General features: G+C 34.3%; 1 protein-coding gene across 4 annotated transcripts in view; it reads right to left on the bottom strand.

Moving 5' to 3' along the window:
* ASPP (Ankyrin-repeat, SH3-domain, and Proline-rich-region containing Protein) overlaps positions 1–16,455 on the bottom strand; it is a 594,470-nt gene that overhangs the window by 136,681 nt on the left and 441,334 nt on the right. For all 4 annotated transcript variants that reach the window (XM_072535838.1, XM_072535839.1, XM_072535840.1 and 1 more), the window contains one exon: positions 77–255. In XM_072535838.1, the coding sequence (XP_072391939.1) occupies positions 77–255 (179 nt within the window). The remainder of the gene's footprint in view (positions 1–76; positions 256–16,455) is intronic.

Raw genomic sequence — 16,455 nt, 5'->3', positions numbered from 1 at the left:
TGTGAGAGTGGCCACAGTATAAATTATCGGTTTGTCGCCTGGCTTCAGACTTGCAGATAATAGATAAGAAACTTACCATGAGCTCCCTTCGGAGTTTATCCAATTCTAAGGCAGAAGGTGGTGGCGAGTTTTTGTTCGACCGTCCTCTCCTTAATTCCTCCAACTGTCTAGTTAACTCCTCCACTTTGGCCACAGCCAGAGATAGCTCCTTCTCCTTCTCATTGAAAAGGGCTCGTATTGAATCAAGGTCACTTGCTGAAAACAAGATAAAGAGATTAATTAATGGTTGGTAATTGATTAATTAATTAAATGGCAGACGTGACGTTTTGTAGAATGTTAAGTACTTCTTAAGATAAAACTAAACAGTTGTTTCGGTGTCCATTTAAAATTAAGTGTACGATAAATCTCAAGATTTTAACATATAGTTAGAAAAAGTAAAAGTTTTAGCATTATTCAATTATTATATAAAATAAATAAATTAATAATCATCTATTCGTCTCCATTTGCCACTATCTTATGTTTATCTCTTTCATATTTGTCCTACAATTTACTTAAAACCATCGTTCCATATCATTTTCTGTTGACTCGTCCCATTTCATTTGCTATAGAGGTTTTAACTCCAATGTCCAATCTCTTTTTTCGGTCTTCTTTGGGTACATTTATCTGCCTGATCGCTTGTCATAAGTAAATAATTCCTAACACACGGTGGTCACCAGATTTTTACAAAATAAATATTTATTTTAAATTGTTTAAACAAATTTCCCAGTTAAATAAACAATTCACGAATTAACTAATTCTATTTTTATACAGGATTCTTCTCCATTCTGATCTGTTTCGTGCTTTTTTTCTCCAGTTTTTTTTTATTTTTAAGGTTGTTATATAATTTTCTATTTGTTTTAAGTATCTCAGCTTCGGTCTTCCTCTTGTTCTTTTTCCTACTGGCATCTGTTTGAATATTTTGTTTGGTATTTCGCCTTCTTCCATTCTTTCTACATGTCCTATCCAACGCAGCCGTCCTATTTTAATGAATGTTATAATATCCGGATCCTGGTATATTTTGTATAGTTCAGAGTTGTATTTTCTTCGCCATATTCCGTTTTCTTTTGTGCCCTTATATATGTGTCGCAAGATTTTTCTTTCGAAGGTGGCTAACAACGTTTCTTATGTTTTAGTGAATGTCCAGGTTTCTGAGCCGTATGTGAGTACCGGTCTTATTAGGGTTTTATATAAATATTTGGCATTTTGTTTTTCTTGCGACGTTAACTGATCTTAGTTGCCTAATTAAGCCATGGTAACATTTATTTGCAATAAATATTCGCCTCTTCACTTCCTCCGCAACTTTATTATCAGACGTGATTAAGGATCCCAAGTATATAAAGTTTTTTACCCCCTCAATGTTGTATTCTCGTATTGTTATATTTTGTGGCTGCCTTATTTCTGCGTTTTTACTTACCTGCATATATTTTGTTTTGGCTATATACTTTGTGCAGCTCGTTCTATTTGGTTGTATGCCTCTGTCATTTCTCTTGTTGATCTTGCGATTATGTCAACATCATCTGCAAATGCTAGTATTTGCACGCTTTTATTAATTATTGTTCCTCGTGGATTGACTGTTGTGTCCCTCAGTATATTCTCGAGTACGATGTTGAACAAGATGCATGATAGATCGTCTCCCTGGCGTAGTCCCTTTTTCACATGTATTGTTTCCGTTAATTCATTTTGTATCCGGATTCTACTTTCTACTGTTCGAGTTTCTTTTATCAGTTCTATTAGTTGTGTCGGTATATTAAATTCTTTCGATGCTTTTATTAAGAATTCTCGGTTTATATTGTCATATGCGCTTTCAAAGTCTATGAAGAGATGATGTGTGTCGATGTTATATTCACTTGTTTTTTCGAGGACCTGTCGCAGAACAAATATCTGGTCTATTATTGACTTCTATCTACAGAAGCCACTTTGGTATTTGCCAACTATTTTTTCAGCGTGTGGTCTAAGTCTTTCATAAATGACGTTGGACATTATTTTGTATGCTGCATTCAGCAGCGTGATTCCATGGTAGTTTTCACATTCTAATGATTTCCTTTTTTATGTAATGGTACAATAATACCGCTATTTTACTCCGCTGGTAGCTGTTTATTCGACCATATCTTTGTTATTAATTCATGTATTGTTTTTTGCAGTGCGTCTCCTCCTTCCTTCAGTAACTCCGATGCTATTTGATCCGATCCTGGTGCTTTATTGTTCTTTAATTTATCTATTGCTGCTTTAATCTCGGCTATTGTTGGTGGAGTCTTTTCTCTGTTGTCTGCTTGGTCTAATAGTATGTCAGGGTTCGTCTCTCTCCGATCTTCTTCAAGCTTTTCCGTAAAATGTTCTGTCCATCTACTTAGTATCTCTTGCTGTTCTGTCAATATATTACCTTCCTTATCTCCACATATCGTTGTTCTCGGTTTGAAGTCTTTTCTGCTTTTGTTCAGTCTCTGATAAAATTTTCTTGTCTCTGTTGATTTACTTAGTTCTTGTAGTTCTTGAAGTTCTTTGTTCATATATTCTCTCTTTTTTCTTCGGTGAGTTTTCTTTTCTTCTTTGCGTAGTTGTTTATATTCTTCCTCTGCTTGTCGGGTTCTGTGCCCCTGTTGCATCAGTAAATATGCTCTGTTGTTTTTGTCTGTTATAATCTGACATTCTTTAGAACCGGAGATATTGCGACTTTTATAAACTTGAAGTTATGAATTAAATTTTTCGTAAATAGTAAAATCGCTTAATTTTTTATATTTGGCCCATTTAAACCCTTCATCTTTGGAGAATCACGAATGGCTCATTTTTGAAAGAATCGTTTTGAAATAATAATAAGGGAAAAGTAAAATTGTGCAACAAGGTACTCTAAATTAAAAAAAAAACATTATGCTTAAAGTGATTAGTTCATGAGAAAAATTAATACAAAAGCAAGAAAACGGGATTGAAAAAAAAATTATTTTTTTAACAATTTTATTACAAACATTTAGAATTAACATTTCACTACCAAAAATTTTTACAATAATTGTTCAAAATGACGGCCATTCCCTTCCATACAATAGTATAGTACACGTCTGCATTCAATTGTCGACATTAATCCTCTATTCTTTGTTGTAAATCATCTAGAGATTCTGGTTGAGTAGCATACATTTTTGTTTTTAAATACGCCAATAAGAAGAAGTCTAGGGGTAATAAATCCGGTGACCTAGATGACTAATCCATCATCTGTCCTCTTCTATCTATCCAACGAGCGGGAAAAGTTTCGTTTGAAAATTGTCGCACAGGTAGAGCAGAGTATAGAGGAGCTCCATGATGTTGAAATACAACTAAATCTTCGAAAAGGTTATTATCATTTTCTACTATTGTTCTAATACGATCAACCACTTGCCTAAGTAACTCAAGATGCGATGCACCATTTAAGTTTCCAGTGATAAAGAAGGGTCCGATAATGTGATCACCTAGGATACCACACCATACGTTTAACATTTGAGGATTCTGTGTGTGAAATTCACGTAAAATATATACACTTTCAGCCCAATATCGTTAATTATGTCTGTTCACCAAATCATTTAATGAAAATGAGCATTCACCCGTAAGCAAATATTGTTTACCAATTGTGGATTGTTAATAATGCATTGTGTCATTAATTCGCAAAAGATCAAAATCTTCTTCATTAAACTCTTGTACTAATTTAATTTTGTATGGATGAAACTTAAATTTATGGAGGACTCGGAAGGCTGTAGAAGTTGAAACACTGATTGTTCTGCTTATTGTTGACAGTGACTGTGATTGCTCAACCTCTAAGTTAACTTGCCCTAAAACGGCAACTTGGATTCCTTCGTTATTTACAAGTCCATGTCGGTTATGTTTTTTATTGCAAACTGACCCTATTGCTCTAAATTTCTGCATCAGTTCAATCGCATACTTATGAGTTGCACATCTATTGTGGTGTGTTTCATTAAAAATTCTAGCAGCAGCTCTTGCACGATTATTATTTTTGTAGTATAAACCTACAATTTCGATTCTTTCTTGCAAAGTGTAAACCATTTCGGCCATCAAATTGCACACGTTTCAAAATAGTCTCTTACAAGTTATAACAAATTGTCATTGTCTATTAACCGATTAAAATGAATGTCCACATAATATCGAAAATCTTTGATAAAACTTAATAAAAAGTGAAGTTTTTTCATTCTTGGTTTTTGAAGGTACTACAAATAGTACGGTTAATATTTAAAAAGTTAAAATTATACTACAACCTATTTTGTTACAGTCAATTAAGGTTAAAGAGATATTATCTTCTAAAAATTGTCTATCTCGTAAATTAAACACTTCAAGCCGAATTAATTTAAAAAAAATTAAGGGATGATACGGGGATGAGAGGGTGCATTTCCCAACAACCAGAAATTTGAGATAATGTCTCCCCCTTCAAATATTAATTGAGTTGTTTTTGCGGTTTTCTTAAAAATTAGAAGTTCAGTGGATAGTTTTATCTGAAAAGCAATGTATATATTATTTATAAAATTAGATACCCGTATGAAAGAGTGTCACAAAAAAGGCTTTTTTGCTAATTTTCCTGGACTAAATTGGTACTCAATTGTTTTGTGTTAATTCTATAAATTCTTAATAATTGAATATTTCATAGCATTAAAAGGTAGTTGGATATTTTTGTCGAACACCGTTCATAAATCTGTCTTCGTTTTATCCAAGAATATTTTGAAACTCGGGCGGTTATTCACTTCTAATAGTTCACCCTTATGTCGTCTTATTCGCTATTGTGGTCGTCTGTATTTATCATCAACTTCCTGGCTATAAAAGTAAAGTCGTCGAGCTGTAATGACTTGGTCATCCGCACAGCTTAAAGTAAATACATTAGGCTCAAAGACCGAAACGTTCACTGGAATTACAGCCGGCCCTCAATGCTTCTGGCTTTTCAGATTTACCTATAAAGAGGTCCGAGGGTCGTGACCTTTTTGAAAACAAAACGTCGACAACTTATGGTGAATCAGAGCAGTTAAGAAAAATTGGTGAATAATAAACGACAATTCCAATAAATGTTTTTCTTTGTGGATAAATTTTGTAACTTAATAAATAAGGTTACAAGATATGTAATATGGTAAATATTCCTAATGAATAATACTATCCGATCTTAATTTTATTTACTACAGTTTTTAAAGTGGTCTAATAGTTTGCAGCTTAGTACCAAACAATGTTTTACGCAAACAGTACATATGTAGAATCTGTTTTTCTATTATTGAACCTTTTATGATCTGCTATACGGTTCTTAAAAGTTCTACCAGTTTGACCAATGTAAGTTTTTGGACAGTCGTCACATTTAAGTTTGTATACACCACTGTGTAAGTGCTTTTTATTTTGGCTCTTGTTGTTTTTAATATATTTGCCTAAGTTGTTGTTTATTCTGAAAGCAAGTGTTACTCCTTTCTTTTTGTGTTTGCCTATTTTGACAACAAAGTTTTCAATGTTTTATTTTTATATAAAATGAATTTCCATCAAGTAACGGTCGAATCCATGACTTATTTAATATTTAATACTTTTCAAGAAATTTAGGTGCTTCCTTACTGATAATGAATACTCTAGAACACTTATCACTAAATTATATTTGACATGTGTCCCTACAAAAAGATTAGCTTTGGGCTAATTAAATTTATGGCAAAATGTTCTTAAACTGTTTTGCTATATTGTCAGTATTATTTATTTATAATGGCGTTAAATCTATGACATGCATAAATAATTATTCCACTATAAGCGAACAATAGAACGACTTGTGGCAACAGCGCCCTTCAACCTGCCGCGTAACCGGAATAGTTTACGTTGTTGATTAAAAAGGTATCGATTTGTCAAAACCTTTTGTCGATCTGGATGAAACCCAGGAAATGTTACCGCATCTACAATATTACGGTTGTCGTCATATATCACGTAATATCAAATATCAGCTCACACATTGATGCACACAATTCGTCTCAAACGAACACGTATCCCTAGGGGGGCAAGCGGTTTGGCGTCTTCTTTCAGGATTAGAGACATGTCGCCCGAAACGTACAAATTTTTAACAATGAATCGTAGAAGTGGGCCATTGTATTGATTCATTTAATATATATATATATATATATATATATATATATATATATATATATATATATATATATATATTTATTTACGGTAACAATTGACTTCCCACATGTAAAGTTGTAGGTTCAATTGGCTTCCGCTGGTCAATTGGCATCCGGTATTCGGATGCCAATTGACCTCTTCAAAATAATATCAGAAACGCATAGTGGATGATATTATAAGGCTCTTTACGCGATATGAACCCGGAATCCAATTGGACCGTTTTTTGATTCGTAAATAAATCGTAGTTCGAGGCAAAAAATAAGCAGCGCCACCATCGATTTGTGTATATTGAGTTGAAGCGATATTCATGTCGTTACAGCTTAGCGGTTCAATTGGCATCTACAGGATGTGATACGATTTTGGAAGCCAGTCAGTCACTTAGATTGTCTTAGATTCCAGGTTTATAAAGGTTCGAGTAACATCTGGTCGATTCGCGTTTGAGTTTAATTCTTAGAATGGATATTTTTTGTTTAGTTTTTGGATTTACAATATATTATTGGTTTTATCTTACTTTCTTGTTATCTGCAGTCTTTTATTCTTTTTGAAAGGTTTTATAACCTTATTTCTCAGCGCCATGTGTATAATTTTTTGAAGCACATTGCTAAAACGTTGTGTATTAAAAAGCATTTAATGTTAGGGGTTGTAAATGCATTAAAAATGTTGTGAATTTTGAAAATGTGGTTTGGCGCTGTGTTAATAAGATTCTTTCGTTAAGATGCTTAGTTTTTATCTATCTCTGGTTATGCTTTGTCTTTTTTTCTGTGAAAATATTAACTAATATTATAAATGTGAGTGTAAGGTGTTTGTCGGCTTGTTTTTTTTCGCATTCCCTGTTTAACTTTTTAACCGATCATATTGATTATTTTTGCAATTTTGACAGGGACACAAATAAGCACAGATGATACATTTTATTAAAAAAAGTTGTATTTTCAAGGGATACTTCTCGCCAGAAGACGCCATCACAATCGAATCGAGGATAAAAGCTAGTATTTTATATGTAAATGAGAATGCAATCCACTCTTAACTGATCAACATTTAATATGTCATCACAGGTGTTCCGTGTGCAATGCTGCCAGGTCACCCATGTACAGCTTGGAACAACAAGAGCCATTTGCTGATCGGTTTAGGTCACCGAAACCCAACCAATTATGTTTGGATCAACAAAAACCACTACTCCGAGGGGTAATACACCTACTGGCATTGAATTATACTATTGATCCAATGGTCGCAGATCAACACAACCCATCAAGTGTGAAACGCCAAACAGCAGTTTCGGTCCGCCAGACCTCATCAGTGACGCTTGGCTTCTCCATTGGAAAGTTGTCCGTTCTGCTTAAGGGGACAAGGTCCTCTGAATCTCAAATGTAAATGAGAATGCAATCCACTCTTAACTGATCACATAGGTGACCTAGCAGCATTGCACACGGAACACCTGTGATGACATATTAAATGTTGATCAGTTAAGAGTGGATTGCATTCTCATTTACATTTGAGATTCAGAGGACCTTGTCCCCTTAAGCAGAACGGACAACTTTCCAATGGAGAAGCCAAGCGTCACAGATAAGGTCTGGCGGACCGAAACAGCTGTTTGGCGTTTCACACTTGATGGGTTGTGTTTTTCTGCGACCATTGGATCAATAGTATAATTCAATGCCGGTAGGGGTATTAGCCCACGGAGTAGTTGTTTCTGTTGATCCAATCATAATTGGTTGGGTTTCGGTGACCTAAACCGATCAGCAAATGGCTCTTGTTGTTCCAAGCTGTACATGGGTGACCTGGCAGCATTGCACACGGAACACCTGTGATGACATATTAAATGTTGATCAGTTAAGAGTGGATTGCATTCTCATTTACATTTGAGATTCAGAGGACCTTGTCCCCTTAAGCAGAACGAACACTTTTCAATGGAGAAGCCAAGCGTCACTGATCAGGTCTGGCGGACCGAAACAGCTGTTTGGCGTTTCACACTTGATGGGTTGTGTTGTTCTGCGACCATTGGATCAATAGTATAATTCAATGCCGGTAGGGGTATTAGCCCTCGGAGTAGTTGTTTCTGTTGATCCAAACATAATTGGTTCGGTTTCAGTGACCTAAACCGATCAGCAAATGGCTCTTGTTGTTCCAAGCTGTACATGGGTGACCTGACAGCATTGCACACGGAACACCTGTGATGACACATTAAATGTTGATCAGTTAAGAGTGGATTGCATTCTCATCTACATTTGAGATTCAGAGGACCTTGTATCCTTAAGCAGAACGAACAACTTTCCAATGGAGAAGCCAAGCGTCACTGATGAGGTCTGGCGGACCGAAACAGCTGTTTGGCGTTTCACACTTGATGGGTTGTGTTGTTCTGCGACTATAGGATCAATAGTATAATTCAATGCCGGTAGGGGTATTAGCCCTCGGAGTAGTTGTTTCTGTTGATCCAAACATAACTAGTATTTTATAGTATAGCAAAGTAATACATTTTCGGGTAGATCAGATATGTAGGATTTAGTGCTCGCTCTTCTACCTATATTTTATTAAAGTGTCTTATGAAATTTCAATTTCTGGATCATTTTTTGTCTTTAACTGGGATATTATTACTCTCCTGCCTTCTACTATTCTTTGCTTTTTTCACCACTCCTGCTGATATCTCTATATTTGTGTTTCGTTTATTTATTCGTTCATAGTTTGTTATTAATTTTGCCTCACACATATTTGCGTCTTAATAATTTTAATAATATAGAAATCTTATTACCTGAATAAAGGAATCATGTTTTGTTCAAATAAATTTAATAAATTAAAACCATTTCTACATACCATTTTGAAGATAATCATAACAACTTGAAAACACTACAACAAATGAAATGGAATAAGCAGTTGTTCCACATCTCTAACGTAAGGATATGAAGAAAAATTGATTCTTAATATCGTGTGTATTTTTCACCAGCGCGAATTAGTGCTTGAATTCTACGTGGCATGCTGCGTATAAGCCTGTCGATATCTTGTTGAGGTACCTATATTTTCCCATTCTTCGATTAGAGTTTCTTTTAGTTGTTGAAGGATTTGAGGTGGATGTGGGCGCCTCGGGACACATCTATCTAACATATCCCAAAGATGTTCAATTAGTATAAGCGAATAAATGCAATACACTCTTAACTGCTCAACACATCAAGGTGTTATAGCAGGTGTTCCGCGTGCAATGCTGCCATGTTCACTATTGGAGTCACTGGAGTAGTTGTTGCTATTGATCCAAAAAGTTAAGCTTTGCTTGGGTTTTCGGTAACCTTAACCGACAGCAAATGACTCTTGTTTTCCACGCTGTACATGTGAACATGGCAGCATTGCACGCGGAACACCTGCTATAACACCTTGATATGTTGAGCAGTTAAGAGTGCTTATAAGTATACTCTTATAAGTACTTTTGTTTGCTTTCTAAGTATTTTTCATGGACTTTGAATTTGCTAAAATATTGGAAAGTGTCATCGAAAATGCAAATCGAAGAGAAATACGAACAAGAACGAGAAAATACAGCCCATATAGCCCATAATGCGACGTAACAGCCCAAGACATGAAGTTACAATCATTGTAACATTTAATTTTAACATTTAATCCTACTATACCAGAATTTCTTTAGTAATACCAAACAATTCATTACAACAGATATCTTTTACTCAGGGAATAATCAGACTAGAAGTTGTTAAAAGACGATAAAACATTTTTAAATTACTGAGCTTAAAAAATGTAAAATAAAAGTATTTAGCAAATTAAATCAAATTTGAAGCTGTCATAATTTTAAAAGAAAAATATTCAATCTCGAAAAAAGCAATAACTACCTGCCTACAATTTATAGATACAGAGTAATATACTCTAACAAGTTAAATTTTTAAACATCCGTTTCGACAACAAAATATTACAATGACTGAACAGATGAATTGACTCAGGTAGAATTCCACCGAAACCTTTAGGTATTATTGTCGACTTGAGTCATAAACCAATGGATGCTAAAGGTCCAAAGCCAATCGATGCCAAAGAAACCGCAACAGCGATTGATGCCAATTGGTACCGCAACAGAATTCGCTGTATATTGTGGCCCGTGAATATTCACGGATGCCAAATGGGAATACTTTTCGTCCAGAAGTCAATTGGTACTACAAAGAAATATATATATATATATATATATATATATATATATATATATATATATATATATATATATATATATATATAGGGTGTGTTAAAAGAAGCGGGACGGTCGAATATTTCGCGAATTAAATATAAGATAACAATATTTTTCAAAAATCTATCGAATAACACCAAATATGACTCCCCAGACACACTCTCTAGAGTTGGGTGGGAGGAAACTTTAAAAAATTAACTGGAAACCCCCATTTTTTATTGCAGATTTGGATTCCTCATAAAAAAATAAGTTTTATCTTGATTTACAAAATTTATCTTTGAAAAACGTGATTTAGAGTGATACCCAAGGAAAATTATGAAAATGGTTTAATATCTCGAGAAATACATTTCAAAATGAAAAAATAAAAAACACGTGTTTAATACTATATACACTTCTACCAGAGGGCAGCATTATTCAAAGTATCAGTAATAATATAAAAACGTAATAATACGCAAATTAACGTTAAATTTTAAAAAATCCAGAAATAACATTGAATTTTTTAAAAAATCACTAAAAAGGGGGTCATGCGTTGCAACTGCGACGTCAACACGAGGGGTGGGGGCTTCGACTATAAATGACGCTTTATTACGAATAGGGGGGAGGTTACTTAAAAGTCCAAATTTTTTACGACATAGTTTATGGATGTTTCCTAATATAGTTTGCCGCCTTCGCAGACTTTGCATACCTTTGTCTGTAATTAAATCAGAATTATTTTATTAAAATAAAAAAAGTTTCATTTTTCCTGTAGAATTATAATGTGCAATAAAAAAATGGAGGTTCCTATTTAAGATTTCAAAGTTGCACCCCTGCCCTCAGAGAGTGGGGGTACGGGGTCGTGTTTGGTGCCATTCGATAGATTTTAAAAAAACATTAAACAAGGGTTTTTTGGTTTTTCATTCGGAAGTGTATCTCTCAAGATATTAAACTCTTTACACTATTTTAAAGGAAAGAGGAGGGGATATCGATTACGTTAACACAAAAAACCAAGACAAAGACATTGCCAAAACGGTACTATACAGGATCTCCGTTTCTATTGGTTCAATCTTGCGAATGGGGGCTCGTTGGAAAGAAGCGATTCGTTACTCCCTCTCCTTTCCGACGATATCTCACACGTCACGATCCGATAAGCCGTCGCGCCTCCACAACAAAAAGCGTCAAAAATGACCAGAACGGACCTTAGCGATTTCTTATGGGATTTAAGATGGGGAAATATCCAGAACTCTGGGATCGTCAAAAATGTTCGAGTTAAATATCAATTTCTTAAGAATATGTTTCCGGTATTCTATATTTTCAAAGATAGCAAGTTTAATTTTCCGTTCATGGATTTTTCGTTACTAATATGCCTTATCCTATTTTTCAGTGCAATTGCTGTATTATTAAATTTAAATTTAATTCAAAATGCTCAAAAATATAGGGAAAAAAACCCTAGGGAAATTTTTCTTTCAAAACTAGTTAAAAAAAATTTACTAATATTTCTAATATATCACTACTATTATATATTTTTTAATTTATGAAACATTTATGAATATTTATTTATTCAATTTATAATTTTGTTATAATTGATTGAAAATGTATTATTGTTCCTTTTTCAATAAAAACTAAACTGAAATAAATTAAATTAACTAAATTATTTTACTGAATAGACTAAATATTTGTCATAGAACAATTATTCCTTTTGTATACATTTATACCTTTTTATATTTTGCTTTTGTGCATCCCAGTTTACGCTTTATATAGAGCTATTATATCTGCGATGTACTCGTCGCATTGAGGCATTGAATTGCGGCAGAATGAAAGTTTAACTTTTAGCAATTATATTAAAAATTTTCGCGCTAAAAAACTCATTCACAGTCGTTTTCCGTCGCGTGAACAGCAACTGAGTACAGTGCGACGATGATCACTGAGCTGAATTGAATTGAAATATATTTTACTTGAAAATAGGGTGTAGATTTTTGGTCCAGTAAAAATAGATCAAAAAGTTTCAAAATACACACTTTATGCTCATGGGCATTGATTATTATTAAATAACCTTAGCTCAATGACACAATATTTAAAGATTTTCTAGAACTGTATGAAAGACGTGCTTCTGGTAGTATAAGGTGAACCTACAGATGAACTTACAGAATATCGCAAAGGATGAAGGGTTGGATATCTCTAATTTGAAGACATAATCCAGACTCTACCGGATGCAAGTGTGGGATTTTTATCTATTAAAAGCCTCCATCTGTTGATAGAAGCATGGTGGAAAATCTATATGGTAATACTTCACCATGCTCCTCTACCGCATCTTCCGTCGATCAGATTTTCCCCCATATCTGTTTGATGAGACGTTCTTCATTGGCTTTATGCACATGTCCTGTTCACATCAGTCTCTGGGCTTTTATCTCGTTGATGATGTTTGGTTGGTTATATAAGGTTTCCAGTTCTTCAGTTCTTTCAATTCTACAGTATCCAGTTATCCTATTAACTGTCGGGCCATATATTTTTCTTAGTATTTTGCATTTAAAACGCGTTAACAATAATTGGTTCGGTTTGTTGTGGTGGAAAAGACAAAATAAGGAATCAAGACTTAAGGAAAAGAACAGGTATCAGTGATGTCGTTAAACGTATAGCCAAGCTGAAATGGAAGTGGACAGGTCACATAGCGAGACTGAAAGACACAAGATGGATCAGAAAACTAATTGACTGGCGCCCAAGGGAAGACAAACGCAGTAGAGGACGACCACCAACAAGCTGGATGGACGACATTGGACGAATATCCAAGAAATGGCAACAAGAAGCACCGAACCGTGAAGAGTGGTGAAAAATGGGAGAGACCTACGTCCAGCAGTGGACAGAAGAGGTTGCATGATGATGATGATGATGATGTTGTGGTGGAGTCAATCGAAACAACCCAAACTTTTACTCAAGGGTCGAACACAGTATTAAAGCAAATTGAACAATGATTCCATTCTGTTAAATGAAACTGCAATTTTATAAATTTGTATTATTTAAACTGAAATTATCGCTACCCCTGTAAATTGCCAGATGTCCGAATACTTTATGTTCTCAAACGCCACACTTCCTCGGCATTCAGACAACTTCCGGTTTCTCAAAAAAATCACTTCTGACTTCCGTTTTTCCTTACCCAAGCAGTCTCATCACATAACTCAAAGAAGAAGTTGTTCTCAGTAATTTCTCTCGTACGCAAAAAGTTCAAAACATCTCTCTCTCTCTCGCTCTCTCTCTCTTTCTCTCTCGTGTTTTGTTGTTGTGTATTAGTTTAATAAAATAAATCACTGAAGAAGGCAAAATAAAGAATAAGCAACCAACCATTAAAATTCTGTAAGCCAATTCGAAAGGTCGTCACAAGAGTTTAAAGCTGAACAGGAAATTAGTGGATGAACACCCGCTTTTCCTTAAATCTCCTTCTTAAATCCACAATAATATCGAGAAATACAAAAATAAAACTATACAAAATAATACGCCCAGTCCTAATATATGGTTCAGAGACCTGGACTCTAATACAAAGTAATGAAAACAGGTTAGGATGTTTCGAAAGAAAAGTATTAAGGCGAATCTATGGAGCAGTGAATGACAATAGAGTGTGGAGAAGACGATAAAACTTCCAACTTTATAGAATATACTAGGAACCAGATATCGTAAAACATATTAAAATAGGACGGCTGAGGTGGATAGGGCATGTAATGACCCAGCTAGAAAAACGCTCCTTAATAGACCCATTGGTCAGAGACGGAGAGGACGTACCAGAACAAGGTTCCTTGATAACATCGATGAAGGCATGAGTAATATGGGAATACGTGCTTGGCGGAGGAAGGCGATGTATAGGGACGACTGGAGAGAAATTCTTGGGAAGGTTAGAACCCACAAAGGTTTGTAAAGTCAGAATAATGATGATGACACCCGATTTTCCTTTATGGTCCTTCATCGCCGGATTCCTTTAATCTGTATTTATTTTATATAATATATACTAAAATATTGAAATTAGTAAACCGCAAAAAATTGCTGCTTGGATGTTTTCCAAAGCAACGTTTTTCCTGTGTGAAAATATATTTTGACTGGGCTGTTTTTATTTGGAAGTGAAATGAAACGATGTATTTATTTAACATTTTAGTTCAACCGCCTATACCACGGTAATTTTTCAAGCGTATATATTTTCAAGCTTTCCATCAAATTTGAAAATTTAATATTCACCTGGAAAACGATAGACTGAAATAATAAAAGACTGATAAACTGTTTTCGCAATTTAATACAACTGTTGTGAAATGCTTCTACAATTTCTATACGTAAAAATATTTGATAAATATCGAGTTAACAAGAGACAAATAAAAATAATTTTCTTTCCATTTATACAGGTTACAAAAAGATCGCGTTTACATGATTTTAATCACAAAGTATACTAGATCATATTAGGTTGTAGCTTGTGTAAAGTGCTACAGAAAGGCAGTTTTGGGAACAAAGCCGTTGAACGTCGTGTTAAGAGGAAAAATCTCTCTAAAGCTGGAACGGTCAAACCCGTTTTCTTTATTGTTTATGAGGCATATAAATACTGTATTCCATTCGTCAGGTAGAGTGCTTTCTTGCCATACATATGAGTGTAACTATGGAAGTGGTTACAAACGTTTGACCGCCAAATTTAAATTATTTTTTCTGGTAGAGTTGTCTGTTGTCTTATTCAGATGATTTGTTTTCTTTCTGATATTTTTATAGATCAACAAACAATATCAAAATCAATATTATGATTGGACCAAGATCCAACATGGTTTGTAGTTCAACAATAAGTAAGCATTTTGGCCTTTTGACAAACATACTCCACTGTATTTATGCTATTATAAAAAAAAAAACAAAAATAAAAAATTATAAAGTAAATGTTTTTTCTATATTATTCAGTAAATAAACTCAATTCTTGCAGGTTAAATTGCAATCCTCTCGTAAAATCTGAATTCAAATTACGTAAAGGACACCCCAATAACGCACCCCTTAGGATACTGTATTACCGACAACGAGCGTTTCCATTTCCACCCTTCCGTAACGTGGCCCGCGGCCGACATCGCCAGTGTAATATAAGAGCCCATCAGGATTAGATCCGGTAGCAGCAGATTTCGTCACTGTGGACAGCGCTCAGAATTGGATTTCGCTTCTGGAATAGGGAATAGTTTATACGTGAAGTTACTTAAGATTTTTACAAATTCATCAATCATATTTTGCGAGAGATTTAGGACTAGACGGGATGGAAAATGCAGTAATGAATATTTTATTTTGACACCTTTGGTTGTTCAACTTAAAAATAAATTTCACATAAAATGTAGATTATATCAAGATTTTCTTGAATTCTGAAGACAAAGCAAGTACACTACAGGAAAGGTTATGGATTAAGAGCGAAGTCGTTTAAAACATGGACAGATATACAATCAAGAATAGGAAAAGTTCAATCAACATTTAAAAATATGAAAAAAGTACTTTGCAGCGATGATCTGAGCCTGCTACTCAAAGTGCGAATACTGAGGTGAAAATTAGCAACATAAAGCGTTTGAGATGTGGACGTAAAGGAAAATCTTAAAAATAAATTGTGTGGATAAGGTCACAAGCAATGACGTTTTAAAAAGACGAGAAGGAGGATTACGTGAGTTTCACTAATATGATCTTTATGTAGGACATACCAGAATTAGCTGGTTAATTAAAGTAGTAAACATTGAAAATAAAATATATGATTGTAAACAATAAAACAAATCGATTGGCATAACTCATCAATTTTTATCAATTCGAAAGAGAATCCCACGTACCCTATGAAAGGTTGGAGCTAGCCGGTAGGAATTAATAATAAATTAACCCTCTCATGCATAATTTTAAGAAAATTTTTTTTTCTAATAAAATTATTTTATTGCTAAATATTAAAAATTAACATTAGAAAATAGTTTAATAAGTGTAAAAACTTGAAATTTTTTTCTTAAAACCTAAAAAATGGTCCGTCTACTTTAGTGGATACTATGCCCTTGCGGAATCACGGAAGCGTCAATTACTGGTATGAAAATGTTCAAAGCACGATGGACACAGCGGCTCGTTGCACCTTTCGCAGATGTATTTTGTTTTTCTTTTGCAAGCTTTAGAGTGACATTTTCGAGCATTTGGTATATCAATTAATTGTA

The sequence above is a fragment of the Diabrotica undecimpunctata genome, chromosome 6, assembly GCF_040954645.1.
Source record: "Diabrotica undecimpunctata isolate CICGRU chromosome 6, icDiaUnde3, whole genome shotgun sequence".
NCBI classification, from domain to species: Eukaryota; Metazoa; Arthropoda; class Insecta; order Coleoptera; family Chrysomelidae; genus Diabrotica; species Diabrotica undecimpunctata.
Note: the sequence above shows the minus strand (reverse complement) of the source record. Positions and strands in the feature narration are given on the sequence as shown.